Source organism: Ruditapes philippinarum, unplaced genomic scaffold (genome assembly GCF_026571515.1).
Source record: "Ruditapes philippinarum isolate M1 unplaced genomic scaffold, ASM2657151v2 ctg2902_1_1_1_1, whole genome shotgun sequence".
Classification (NCBI taxonomy): Eukaryota; Metazoa; Mollusca; class Bivalvia; order Venerida; family Veneridae; genus Ruditapes; species Ruditapes philippinarum.
This window is the reverse complement of record NW_026862873.1, coordinates 158,189-172,540: the sequence shown is the minus strand read 5'-3', so window position 1 is coordinate 172,540 and position 14,352 is coordinate 158,189. Positions and strand designations below refer to the sequence as shown.

The 14,352-nt window shown below is 32.6% G+C and overlaps 1 protein-coding gene across 1 annotated transcript; it reads right to left on the bottom strand.

Moving 5' to 3' along the window:
- Positions 1-279: 279 nt before the first annotated feature.
- On the bottom strand, positions 280-12,638 carry LOC132720452 (uncharacterized). Its single transcript, XM_060704598.1, has 3 exons — positions 12,515-12,638; positions 1,282-1,418; positions 280-625 (listed from the first exon to the last, which is right to left on the bottom strand). The coding sequence occupies exons 1-3, from the start codon at positions 12,636-12,638 to the stop codon at positions 485-487; spliced, it is 402 nt and encodes a 133-aa protein (XP_060560581.1). The 3' UTR covers positions 280-484.
- Positions 12,639-14,352: the final 1,714 nt, after the last annotated feature.

Here is a 14,352-nt window from a genome sequence, read left to right as displayed (position 1 = left end):
CAGCGACATTTTCTGCATTGTGGATTTGATTACAAAGTCTGTAACCAAGCGTTCAAGGCAAAAATGATCAAAAGTTGCAAGTGTTAGTTGAACATACATTAGTAAATATATAAAACAGAGAATTTTAAAAAACAAAAAAAGCAATGATTTCTAAGGCATTTTTGTGATTCAATTTTACCCATCAATAATCCACGCAACCTACATACATTTTTATAAATATTTTTTGGAATGTATCGGTAACAAAAGTGGGGCACACTTTTTACATTTTAGGTATTTTTTATATTTTATCCTAACCATGTGTCATTATCAATTACTATCAAGCTAGCTTACGGAACGTCGGTGATTCTATTCAGGTGCCCGTTCGTACCTGAAATAATACACGGACGGGTACATGAGGTTTTCTTCAAAACAATATCAATTATCATTTATATAAATTCTAAAAGTGTTTTATTTACTTAATATTTAGTCTGTTTAAATGATAAAATTAACCATGTCTGTACAGGGAACCTCTCCACAAACCCCCACACATTTCACTTTGATTCCCTTGACATGGCGTGTTGCATTCATTTTCCGGTTGTTGAGGGTAGTTTTTCAACGTGTCACCACAGAAACACTCATTGCCAGCCTAAAAACAAGTAAATCAAATCTTATCAATTAAGATACATAGCAATTTATAAATAAATTAATTTTAATGGTATCAAGATAATATGAACTATTTTAATGAAATTTAAAAACGGTAAATTTATGTCGTTTCAACAATGATATCGTCGCTTTTTGAAAGAGGTGTAATATAGAATGTTTCTATTATTTAACACAAAAATAATATGAAAACTGTATGTAAACAGAATAAATGTTCCTAAACAAAATATTATAGTGCAGCTGCATTCGCCATTCACTGAAAAGTACATCTATACCAAAATATCTCTTTCATGTGAAATATTTAAACTTACTGCTAATTAAAACACATCTCTCTTTTTATCATATTACTTTTTGACCATACCAATACCTTTATTTAAGGTATAAAATGCAATTGCGAATGACATTGAATGCCAAAACAGTTGCTGGTTGTCTAAGAAATACGTGATGGGGTATAGGTATTACAGACCCCCCCCACACACACACACGCGCGCACTCACTCACGCACATGCGCACTCATTCACTCGCCTACTAACTTAAAAATAAACGAAAAAAGATTTATATTTTGCCTGTATCCTAAAAAAAACACTATCTTGAAAATATATACCGTGTTGAAATACCCGTTCATGCATATTCATAAATTACCTCTGTTAATGAATATTCATGATCATATTCAATACACATTCTGATACACACGTCTGTTGTCAATAATGGCGGTCTTATAACTCTTTCGTATAGAATCCTGTCTGGTCGATCTTCAAAGCAACCGATGTATTTGAAATCTGTAATCAGAGTATTACTACATATAATGTTTAATGTATATTGAAGGATAATGAACTTGCATAACGTTAAGGAAACTGACAAAAAAGTATTCATTAAAGATAATTATTGTAAGAGGAACCAAGAGCTGTCACTGAAGTGACTTATATCCACGAACTGACCTTAAATCCACAAAAATGTGCCAAAATACCGGTAATATACTCTCGAACGCCTTTGATAAACATTATTCCTAAAATTTCATTTGAATTCCATTAGAAATGAAGGAGAAAAAATCTTAACAAATTTCACTAAAACAATTCATCATCAAGGGCCCATAACTGTGCGAGTAACATTTATGCAGGAATTCATGGCACAATGCACAACTGGGCTTGGAAAATCATGACACCATGCAAACAATTTCATAAATATTCACTGAATTTTCCAAATTGGTTTGAGAGATGAAGGATGGACAAAGTTAATTTACTAAACAAATACGATACTATGCACCACTAGGCTTCATGGCAAACAATTATGTGAAGTTTAACTGAAATCTCCCACCACCAGCAGCTTTTGAGATAAAGCGCGTACAAACTTTCTTCACCCGAAAATTGACCATTTAGAGGTCATAACTGTCCCCCTCCACCAAACATAAATTATGTAGAAAATGAAGATACTATGCACAAATTGCGACAAACAAATGTAAACTTTCACTGAAATTTCCCCATTCCCCAGCTGTGGACTGTTACTTGTAAACTGATCATTTCGGCGGAAAAGCTTATTACCCATTAAGAGACAGACCATAACTGTGCCAAAAAATAAGAAAGAGTAAAATCAGGAAACTATGCAAAACTTAACATGATGACACGTAATACTGTTAAGTTTCAGTGAAAATCCTCAGGTGGTTTTGGAGATGCAGCGTGGACAAGGTTATTTTACTCACAATTAGACCATTCAGGGGCCATGTCTCTGCCAAAAAGAATTCAAACAGAAACTCAAGAAACAAAGCACAACTAGGCTTGGTGGCAAAAAATCCTTTGAAGTTTTACTGAAATCCCCCTCAACGGTTTTGGTGATGAAACGTGAACACGCTTATTTTTACTCCAAAAATAACCATTAAAGAGTCATAACTGTCCAAAAAAATCAAGACACTATGCACAAAAAGGCATGGTGACACACAATCCTGTGAACTTCACTGAATCCCTCCAGCGGTTTTTGGAGATGTAACTAGGACAAGCTAATTTTACTCAAAAAGGCCATATAAGGGCAATAACTGTGTCAAAACAAATTAAGCGGAAAATAAAGAGATCACAACTAGTCTTGGTGACAAACAATCCTGTGAAGTTTCACTAAAATCCCCCATCGGTTTTGGTGATGAAGTGCGGACAAGCTTAATAGTATTTCATTCAAGAATGTACCATAAATGGGATATAACTGTGCAAAAACCATCAAACGTAAAATCAAGATTCTATACACAACTAGAAGTATTGACAAACAATTCTGTGAAGTTTCACTGAAATCCCCCAGCGGTTTTGGAGATAAGCGCGGACTTGATTACCGGACGGACGGTTAGTGAGATTACTATGTTCCGCCATTTAGGGGCATAAAAAATAAAGATTTATTATATCTGCCATATGTTGCGGTTCAGATCAGAACATCTGACCAAAGGGGATCCGTCAATTGGTGAGTTCCCGAGGGTCGAAAATTCCTATCCGAACCGCAAACATATGTAAGATATTTTTCCTGAACATTCTACCATATTCCGTCATGTTTTAAATTTTTTACCTTAATAAAACATTTTTTTCCATGAAAATTTATGTCGTTACTACGATATACCTGAAGGGCAATTTCAACTTCATGAATTTCCGATTTCATCCTTATTCACGTTTTCGACATAACGAATTCACGAAATTAGGATTTCAACTTTATGAAACGATTTCAGCTCTACGAATCTTCGATGTCAACTTCAATTAATTCACGATTTTAACTTAACAGATTCACGTTTTCAACTTCGTGAAATCACGAATTCAACATCGTGAATTCACGATTTTAACATCTCGAAATAACGAGGTCAACTTCATCTTGCACCTCCCATGTCAGATGAAATTTTCGGCATTGGTAACACTTACGGAAATGCCAGTCTGATAGGCAAGAATAAGGATTTACACATACAATCACATAAAGTTCCCCGTTCTCCCCGAGTGTTATCATTATCTTTTTTATAAATTATAAAATGTAACCAATGAAATTTCAGCATTTCCACCACGTGATGTTCTTATATAAATCATTAAAGGCCTCAACAGACTGTAGGATTTAGTTGTACAGCACTAATAAGAGATAAGATGTACAATTTTCAAAGCAATACAACACTTTCATTCAGACGGTAATTCTACACTGTAAGAATCATGTGTGGTTTCCCCTAAAAAGGATCCCTTTACATTGATCCTTTACATACTTTATTCACTAAATAATTTTTTCGCCATGAGTAATGATTGAAACACCTCCATTAAAATATATATATATATATATATATATATATATATATATATATATATATATATATATATATATATATATATATATTTTTAATGTGAAGCCTGACCGAGACTCAAACCTGGGACCCTCGCAATACCGTACTGCTGCTCTACTGACTAAGCTATCTGGCCGCCTACAAACTACCTCCCCTCCCCTTATTAGAGAACAATTCAATACTGTGACATAATCATTTTCGGAAAAATTTAGGATTCGAACATAACACAACTTTGGGTCTCCTGAAGAGTTTTTCAACATCATTTTTACCCCATCTTACTACTATGTTTACCTTTTAGCCCTAATTGTTCTGGAATTTCATTCATTTACACCCATTATCAGGAGATAATTTGGTTATCTGTTACTTGTCATTGTGGGAGGTCTGTAAAAATCTGTACGACAAGATTTTCAAAATAGAACATGTCCTATCCCTTACATCTAGACTTAAGGTTTCCGAAATCAAGAAATAGTAGCCTTCACACATTAACATTTGTCTGTACATCTTAGTTTTAATTGGTGTTGTATTTCAAAATCATTCCGTCTGTTGAGGCCTTAATCAATCTGGATATTTCTCGCTTTTATTTCCCGAGTCTAAAATCTGTATTAACAGCAACTTGATATCTAGACTGTATTTTTTTCTGAGTCCAAATATCTATATCAAACTATAATTTACTCGAATTAACTTCATATTTAATATAAAAAACACACACTCATTTGCCACATTTTTGTTCAGTGTAAGGGGCATCCTGCATAACTGTACAGATTAGCAAGCTCTAAAATGTTGGCATGATTTTTTCCCGAATCGATAAATGACAGAACCACAACATATGTATTAAAGAATAAAAACCGGGTTAAGGGTCGCATTTTTATATTATTGATAAGGAAAAGATGTTAATTTCTACGGAAGTTGCAAAATTCTTAGAACCCAACGGCGTATCAACATCATTCAAACTGAATAAGATTTACTCTGCCATAAACTAAAATTAACATGATAAAGTTCGTAAAGCAATACATTTGTCTCTTAAAATATACTATGCTCATCTTTAGGTAAATCATCTTTATTGCAGAAAATTATTGGAATCGATAAAATTCTAATTCTAACACTCCACGTGATTTTGTCACTATAGACAAAGAGGAAACAAGAGGACAATGATGGTCATGAGTCGCTCACCAGAAACAGCTAGTTTTCAGTGTGGGAAATTATCAATCGTCAATACTTTCTAATAATAAATTTGAGCATAGAATATGTTTATACAATAACTTCAAGAAATGTCATGACCTGGGGCATTTAAGCTTTAGCTTAAACGGGGCCAATCAAATTAATATGAGCAAACTTAATAAAACATTACCAAAGAATGCTACAAAGTTTGGTGATCATCTATCAATTATTTCAGTAGGAAATGATTTTCAAAGGTTTTTCTATCCTTAGTTTTAGTCCCAAACCAAAATGAAAGGTTGTGGTAAGCTTGCTGCAAGCTTATATTGACTATTTATGCTTGCTGTAAACTTGCTGCAAGCTTGCCAGTAGTTTCATACAGAATTCTGCAAGCTTGTGCAAGCTTACAAGAACCATTTTTATCGCAAGCTTGCTCAAGCTTTTAAGAAAAATGGACTTTGAAAATTCTGTGAAAGCAGGGAAAGGAAAAGTAGTGAAAAAAGTAGTTCAAAAACTTGGAAACGTTTATAAAAATAATTTCACTCAAACTTAATAGCATTTATATAATATAATGGGATTCAAATGAAAACATTTATTTCATAGATTTTATCTGCTTGTCTTACCTTTAAGTTTTAGATTCATATAACTTATTTTTAAGTACTGTTATTAAGATTTTTAATATATTGCTTTCTCAAAATTATTAATTAATGCCATGTTAAATATTAGAGAACACTTGTGACATCCCGATGATGTTCAGTAAAAAAAGAAGATAACCCAAAATCAAAATGAAAAAGGAAACCAAGAGTGTTTCAGCTTATAGACTTTTGATAAAAGCTTTCAACATAAAGTCAGTATTTTAAATTAATTATTCTGAAAGTTAACAAAATTGACATTTCTTCACAATTGTGAACAAAGAAGCAAATATAATGAACATTATATATTGTCTTATGGCTATTCTTTTTATTTAGATCACTAAATGTTAATTTGTTTTATTTATGTGTCTTTTAATTTTAATTCATTATCACAATCCCTTTTAAATATTAACTATCTATGCAGAAGTTAATGATGGCATAATTAAGATTCAAATTGACATTTCATAAATTGGTCCCCTGTGAGTCTTAATTGTAGGCTGTTCAACACATTGAAGTGATTGTAACACAGTATAAACAAGTGTAATGGGCCAGTGATCAGTCCAATGCTTTCTCCCTACAGTTTTCATAATAGCCAGTGTTACACTCACCTATCTTTTATAAAGGAAAGTGTGAGATAAGTGGGATTAACAACATGTAATCTAATATCCTGAACAAATCTGGTATCAGGATCCGATCTCAGAAAATTCAAATATTACTCAGGAAGAGTTTATTTAGACCTCCGTGCTTATAATTTATAAAGATGGCTAGGAGTAGAGTTAAACATGTGCATTAAGTGTCATTCAGATGAAACAACTTTATAATGTGAACTTTAATAAAATTATAATGGGACATTAAAGGCGTTCTTCAATCAGATGGAAGTGAAAATTTACTATTGTTTAATTGAATAATGGTAAGTTAATCAGACTATTTTGTTACAACAGTCTTTTCTAATTTACTGTTTTCCTAGCAGTTTCCGGCCCCAAATCACACTTTTAAACAAATAAAATAAAAAATTGTCTACGGAAGAGTACAAAACTTTTACGGAACAAAGTTAGGTACCTGTCCAGCATTGTCATATTTTTATTGTTGCACTTAAATTTTCTTTTTAATTTGAATATAAGCCTAAAATGTAACACCCTTTTTCACTTTTATTAAAAAGTTCATAGCAGTTTTTTCTGGACCTTTTTTGTATATAAATATAATATTTCATATATAATTCAGTACCAGTAAGCAATGTTAAGATGGTTTTATCAAACAAACATAACTTCCAAACCTTTTCCGTGTGTCGTCTGCAAATATATTTTCAGAAATATTGATTTAACTAGAATGGGGTTTCAGTTATTGCGCATGGAAATTCAAACTAGAATTCCCCAGGTGATGCTTGTTTTTAAAAGTTGCATGTTCTCTTATGTAACTTTAAACGACAGGCAAAACTTTAAAACATAAAAATCGTTGTACTATTTTGAATGCTTTTTAGCATAGAAAACAAATGTCTCTGTGATTGATAAAGTAACATGAATGCCTTACTTTGAAAAAATGGACTGTACTGGACGGAAATGATAAAGGGCTGGAAAACTGATAGGGGCCGGAAACTGCTAGGAAACCAGTACCTTGCAAATTAACACTTTTAATTTTAGTTTTTCTTCATAGATTTTACTTATGTGCTGATTAAAATTTTTGTCACTAAGTGTTATTGAGTGTGAATTTTTAAATCTGCCCTTTTCTTTACATTATATACCAGTAACTACATTCCTTGTCATGCTTTTTCATAACTTTTACATTCTGAGGATATTTCAGTAAATAATTGGTACATTAACAGTACCAAACTATCAGAAAAAGCATTTTGATTTTACTCAATTTATATATGTATAAGTAATGAATATTTTTTTTATTGACAGGAAAACTTACAATGCTACAGGTACCATAGACAGTTTCAAATTATAATGATGATGAAGAAGAAACATGAGGTTGGTTACAGAAATAATTTAATGGTTAGTTTTGTTATTCAATAAGGTTAGATAATTGATAAATATAATGAAATCAATAATTACCATTGATTTAAACAATTTCAACTATTAGATGAACAACTTCCAATGTAGTATATATTTTCAATTAACAAAATGATTGTATAGATAATTATTTTTGTATATTAAAGATTTTCATAAATTACAATATTATTGATCTTAAAGGTTTGTACAATACTTAAATGTATGTAATTCTTTCACTAGTTTAACTTGTCAAACAGTTAAAGCAAAAGTTTTGATAAAAAGAGACATTATCATCTGATGTAGCAGTCCCAGTTAACCATTAGGAATGTGAATAATTTTCAAGTGTATTGTTTGAACAAACAATTGCATTGCTAGATATAGATCTATGTTGTTGAAATTATTTATAGCAATATTTTAAAAATAAACTAGAAATGTGTCCATAGGACACGGATGCCCCCACACGCCACTGTTCTGTCAATCTTATGACTCTAGGTCAAATATTTTTTGGACTACATGTGCCACAAGTTAAAACTAAAAATCAACAAAGTGCCATAATTCTGTTAAATTTGGTTGCAGCAAAAATTCTTTCCTTTACTACCATCTACACATTAAGGTTATTCATCCCTGGCAGTTTAAGCAAAATCTGCCATCTGGTTTAAGAGGAGTTGCGTTCACAAAATTTCTACATAGTATATAATGAAAAAATCAACAAAGGGCCATAATTCTGTTAAATTTGGTTGCAGCAAAAATTCCTTCCTTTACTGCCATCTACACATTAAGGTTGTTCATCCCTGGAAGTTTAAGCAAAATCTGCCATCCGGTTTAAGAGGAGATGCATTCACAAAATTTCAACATAGTATAATTATAGTGAAAAAATCAACAAAGGGCCATAATTCTGTAAAATTTGGTCGCAGCAAAAATTCCTTCCTTTACTACCATCTACACATTAAGGTTGTTCATCCCTGTAAGTTTAAGCAAAATCTGCCATCCGGTTTAAGAGGAGTTGCGTTCACAAAATTTCTACATAGTATCTAGTGAAAAAATCAACAAAGGGCCATTATTCTGTTAAATTTGGTCGCAGCGAAAATTCCTTCCTTTACTACCATCTACACATTAAGGTTGTTCATCCCTGTAAGTTTAAGCAAAATCTGCCATCCGGTTTAAGAGGAGTTGCGTTCACAAGATTTCGGGACGTACGGACGGACGGACGGACAAGTGCAACGCTATATGCTCCCACATTGTGGGGGCATAAAAACTATTGCAGCAAGAACAATTTTAATTTTAATTAATAATTAAACTCGCAAGATTGCCAAAAAAATTCTGTTATTTCCAAAAAAAAGAATATTTTACTATGCACATGCCTTCAAATATTGACCTTTTTTATAACATGCTAATAATAACAATCATATGCATATGAAACATAAATTATCAATTATTATACAAATATTTTTTCAGTGTCTACAACAAGCATTAAATGATGTGAATAGTTGTGTGCCAGAGTAAAGCGATTCTTAAAGACTGCATCTGTGAAGGACATGATTTATAATATTACAATATGGATACTTATTTGGAAAAAAAAAAAAAAAAAAAAAAAAAAACACAAACAAACAAAAACAGTTCTCTTAAATAAACAATGTTTTTTTTTTATATTTTCTCAACTTGATAGACTTTAATTTTGTTTTGTATTTTTGTTATAGAATAATGTTTGTTAAGATGACTTGTAAATGTGGAAACAATTTGAAATGAATAAATGTATTATGTAATAGTTTATTAATATTATACCTTATCACATGACAAAAAATTGCAATAAAGGAGAAAGAACAAAGTTTGTGGGAGCCAGCTTGTTGTGCCTTTCAAATGTAAAGAATGCATTTCTGAAAACACCCTGCAAGCTTTCCGCAAGCTTGCGGTAAGCTTGCGGCGATGTTCCAATTCTAAGCTTTCCTTAAGCTTTATTTGAAAGCTTAAGACAAGCTTGTTGCTAGCTTGTCGTAAGCTTTTAAAAAGCTTGCGATTTTGGTTTATGGTGCCCCTAAAAGGAGCAAATCAAATAAATATGAGCAAACCTGATAAATGAATACCTTAGAATGCTACAGACAAAGTTTGGTGATAATCCATCAATTAGTTCTGTAGTAGAAGATGTACAAGGGTTTTTCTATTTTTAGCTTGAGCGGCCCTTAAAAGAAGGCTACATACAAAGTCTGGTGATCATCCGTCAATAAGTTTTGTAGTAGAAGATGTTTAAACGTTTTTCTATTTTTAGCTCTGTTGACCAATTAAAGAGGCCAATTGAATGACATGAGCAAATTCAAGTGTGTCTGTCACAAAGATGCTACAGACCAAATTTGAAGAAAATCTGCCCAGCAAGACGATTGTTGACACATGACGACGGACGCCGGGGCATCCCCCTTTTATACCAATAGCTCACCCGGAACCTTCGGTTCTGGTTAGCTACAAACCTGTGTTAAACTGCCAATTAATATTGATTAGGGACTACTAGTATATGCGACTGTTATGTTTTCACACTCGATTATATGGTTTACAAAGCCTTTTAAAGCAACAATTAAAAACATTTCATTTATGTTTTCAGTTTTTATAGTATTTTCTTTTCATACAATACCGAAAATAATATATTCACAATACATTGACGCCACAATATTATGATCCATATTAGGTAATAAATATTTTGACAAAACCGGCGCCAAATCCGTAAGTAGCGCTAGTAGGACGTCATTCCCAAAGTATACAACTCCATTTCATTAAACCGCTGGACGTCAGTTCAATTACAAGAATGAATAGTGGGCACTTACTGATGTTAACACAATACAATCCATTCTAAGACGTAAGTTTTTATTGTTGAAAACTTGATATAATAACGTTTATTTCTTATTATTTCTTTTGTTTAATAATTTGTATATCTCAGCAACAGTAGGGTGCGAAAATCGAACAGCGTTACACGAAAATCGGCACCGGAACTTATTTCCCCTTGAAAGAATAACATTAGTGATCTTCTTTATTTTATCGTGTTAGAATCGAAATAATATCGGTCTTAGCGGTGTTTTTTTCCGGCTATTTAACACCGGTTTTGTCGTTTTATTGCGAAAAAAAATAACCAGGAAGGCCGTAACCCAACTCCAAACCGGTGTTAAATAGCTGATAAAAACCGCTAAGACCGATATTATTTCTTAATTGAATATGTATTTTTTTTTAAATAAAAGAACGTACCAACTATGTATGGGAATCTGCGTCAAGCAAAGCTTGTCCTTTCTTACAAACATCCGAGTTTGTTGTACTGTATATTCACAGTTGTCCACTTATTGTGTTAAGGCATACATATATACTTTGTGTGAATTTTATATAAACAAAAAGAACGTGTAGCGATAATCAATACTTTCAAATATCAAAATTGGGCACAGTACGAGGGCTGTTCAAAAATAATTGCTTATTGCTCTCTATCTCGTGATCCACGTGGAACACGATAAAAACCAATACATACCTGTATAGGGTAAATCAATACCTACACAACGGTGTATAAATGTACATGTTAGACTAAGTGTAAGACATGTAGTTTGCCATTTAAATACACGCAGTAATTGACAACTGTAGTAAAAATGGTTGGTGGAAGCGTCGACAAAAAAGATGAAATACGGGCTTACATCAAAGCTCGCTCAAAGCTGGGTTGCTCTTTTAAGCAGTGGATAACTGAACTCTCTACTGCTCATAGGCCTTCTTGTGTGTCTTATGACAAGTTTAGACAATGAAAATGAAATTTGAGTCGTTTGTGAGTGCATTTTCCAAAAATTGCACCCAAAATCAGGTAGACCAAAATCTGGCATCTGGTGCGTAACGAAAATCGGTCCCAAAAATTAAATATATCATTGGAAGAGATGCCTAGATTTACAGTTTGTGATATTGCACGAAAGGTAGCATATCACTATCAACGGTTCACATTATTTTGAAAGAAATCATTTGAAAGTCAGAAAGATTTCTGCTAGTATGGGTGCCACATCTGTTGACCGCATGAACAAAAGAGGCAAAGGGTTTTAAAGGTGGCCAAAAAGTGCTTCAAATGTTTCTAAAATTAATGACAAAAAACAGTCTTGCCAGATGTCGTCACAGTGATGAAATTTTTGGGTCCATTATCTTGAGCCCGTCAGAAAAGTTTAGTAAAAAAAAATGGGCCACTAAACACAAAACAAAAGCCCAATAATTTGCCAAAAATAAACCGTCTTTGAGTGCAAAGAAGGTTTTGTATGCAATTTTCTTCTCTGGTGAAGGAGTCGCAATAAAAGTGCCGGTGAAAAAGGGCAAAAGTATAAGTATCAAAAGTACGTAGTACTTAAGAAACTGAAATTTTTTTTATAAAAAAACGACGCGCTGACACTGGTTTTAAGTTTTTCCGTCTTCTACATCACATTGCCCCCGCTCATACCTCCGCAATAGTTTCGGCGTTGTTGAAAAAAGAGAATCAGTTTTGCCTTACCCCCGTATTCTCCAGACCTTGCCCCATGTGATTTCTTTTTGTTTCCGAAATTGAAATCCTTCCTTGCTGGGCGGAAATACAAGTCCCGACAGGCACTTGGATCTGCCATTCATCAGTACCTTATTACTGTGCCCAAATAAGCGTACCGTGACGCCTTCAAGAAGTTTATACATCGGATGAAAATTTGCATTTCTAGCCACAGCGAGTACTTCGAGGGTATGAAATTAACACTTTTGAGCTAACTTGAAATATGAAGTCTCCAGATAGAAATAAGCAATACATTTCGAACATCCCTCGTATATCTTAAAAAGGAATATCATTGTAAAATAGTTACTTGGAATGCAACTCAGATAGTATGACCATGACCCATTACTCTGACAAACCGAATGCGTCTTTCCTGACACTTCTTGGAAATATTTGTGACACGTGATTTCTACACGTGAACCAACCGTCTTCATATTGCCGAGAAAGGTACATGTACCATCCTTTATTTCAAACGCATCACAAACTAAAAGAAGCCAAAATAAAGACATACAAAATTTTTCATCGCAATATTAATATCTTAAATCGCATACATTGTTACCATAATTACTATGTACATGATAATTATTTAGAATTTTATTGAAACTATCTTTGACGTAAACTACACGGACATATTATCAAGAATGAAACGATTTAAAATCCCTTAAATATTAAGCATGCGTATATAACAACAGCAGATAAGTCCTAATTATCATATTAAATAACTATTTCTCTTTTTTTTTTTTTTTTTTTTTTTTTTTTTTTTTTTTTTTTTTTTTTTTGGGGGGGGGGGAGGAATGCAAATCTATGAACAATGAGTAATCAGCAAGTCTTTCTTAAGATGTTACTTAATGTTTCCTTGAAGGTTTTACATGAACTGCCTCAATCAGACACAGCTTGCCACATTTTCAATTTTGTCGTTTTGAGCGTTATTTATGAATATTTTTCTATTATTTACAAACATACTCTGTTTGGAAGTTGGTGAATTAATAGTTATGTCTTTTATTTTCGTGTATTTCAAAATGGATCAAACCTCCAGATTTCTAACAAATCAAGTTTCAGATAATCAAAACCCATTACATCAACCTCAGGCTCGAGTTTATTTGGTCGATAGGTAATCAAAAAACAACATTAAATACTTGAAAATACATCTACTTTGTTTTAATTAAGAAAGTTCAGACCCCCCTTTAGTTGGTAGAGAAGATGCCAAATATGTTATTAATACTTTAAATTAGTTGTATACTTCTCTAAATTCTCGGTGTTCAAAATAGTTAATTATTATTCATTTCAAGTTTGGCCATCTTTTTATATCTTCTTTTTTTGGGCATTAGTACAGTTAATAAAGCTGAAGTCGAAATCTTGAATGGAAGCCAAAAAAGCCCCACTTTGTTAACACTTGCTTTTTTTGTTCAAGAAACAGATCTCACATTCAAAAGGCTAAATCTGATTTTATTTTTTTCCCATGAATGAGACTCATCTTATAAAATTCTTATATTATGAAAGCGCATGGGCACTTCAATTTTTCAAAAGACTATAAAGATAATTTAAAAAAAAAAAGCTGAGAACTTAATGTGGCCCCTTATAAAGAAAATATTTTAATTCGCCTTACTAAAGCGAATCTCTCTGAACCATACAGTGAGCGTTTAGCACCATGAAAACGATTGTCCAGTTGATAATGTTAAATTTTGGCAAATGGGGAAATATTTTTTTGGGAAGCCAATGAATTGCTTTAAGGGTAACTGTATTTAAAACTTAGAACATTTTTGAATCACACTGCTTAGTTTCCAAGCACAGTTTTCATCTTCACAAGTTTCTCCGACAGTAGAGGACTTCAAATGCAAAAAAAATACTTAAACTACTTTTTTCATTTTGTTGCTTATAAAAATTCAATGTTTTGCTTAATTTAATAACAATATTTCTAATTTAGGATGGGAAAAATCGTTGACGGGGCGGGGGAAATGGAGAATTAAAAATTTCTTTAGTTACTAAAGATTTTTCGATCGGTATGACAAGATATAACCTGCGAAAATATAATTATGGAAACTGTTTTAATAAATTAATGTTTTTGAGAATGCAAATTTTGCCCTATTCAGAATAATCATTTACCAAAACAATGCGGGAATCAGTCTAGTCCTTGCAAGCTTGAACCGC

Excerpts from the sequence above, each read along its gene's own strand:
- LOC132720452 (XM_060704598.1), bottom strand. The coding sequence starts at position 12,638 with ATGAAGACGGTTGGTTCACGTGTAGAAATCACGTGTCACAAATATTTC. Across the intron at positions 1,419-12,514 it reads CTATCTGAGTTGCATTCCAA|ATTTCAAATACATCGGTTGC; the intron begins GTAACTATTTTA and ends CTCTGATTACAG. Across the intron at positions 626-1,281 it reads ATGAATATTCATTAACAGAG|GCTGGCAATGAGTGTTTCTG; the intron begins GTAATTTATGAA and ends ACTTGTTTTTAG.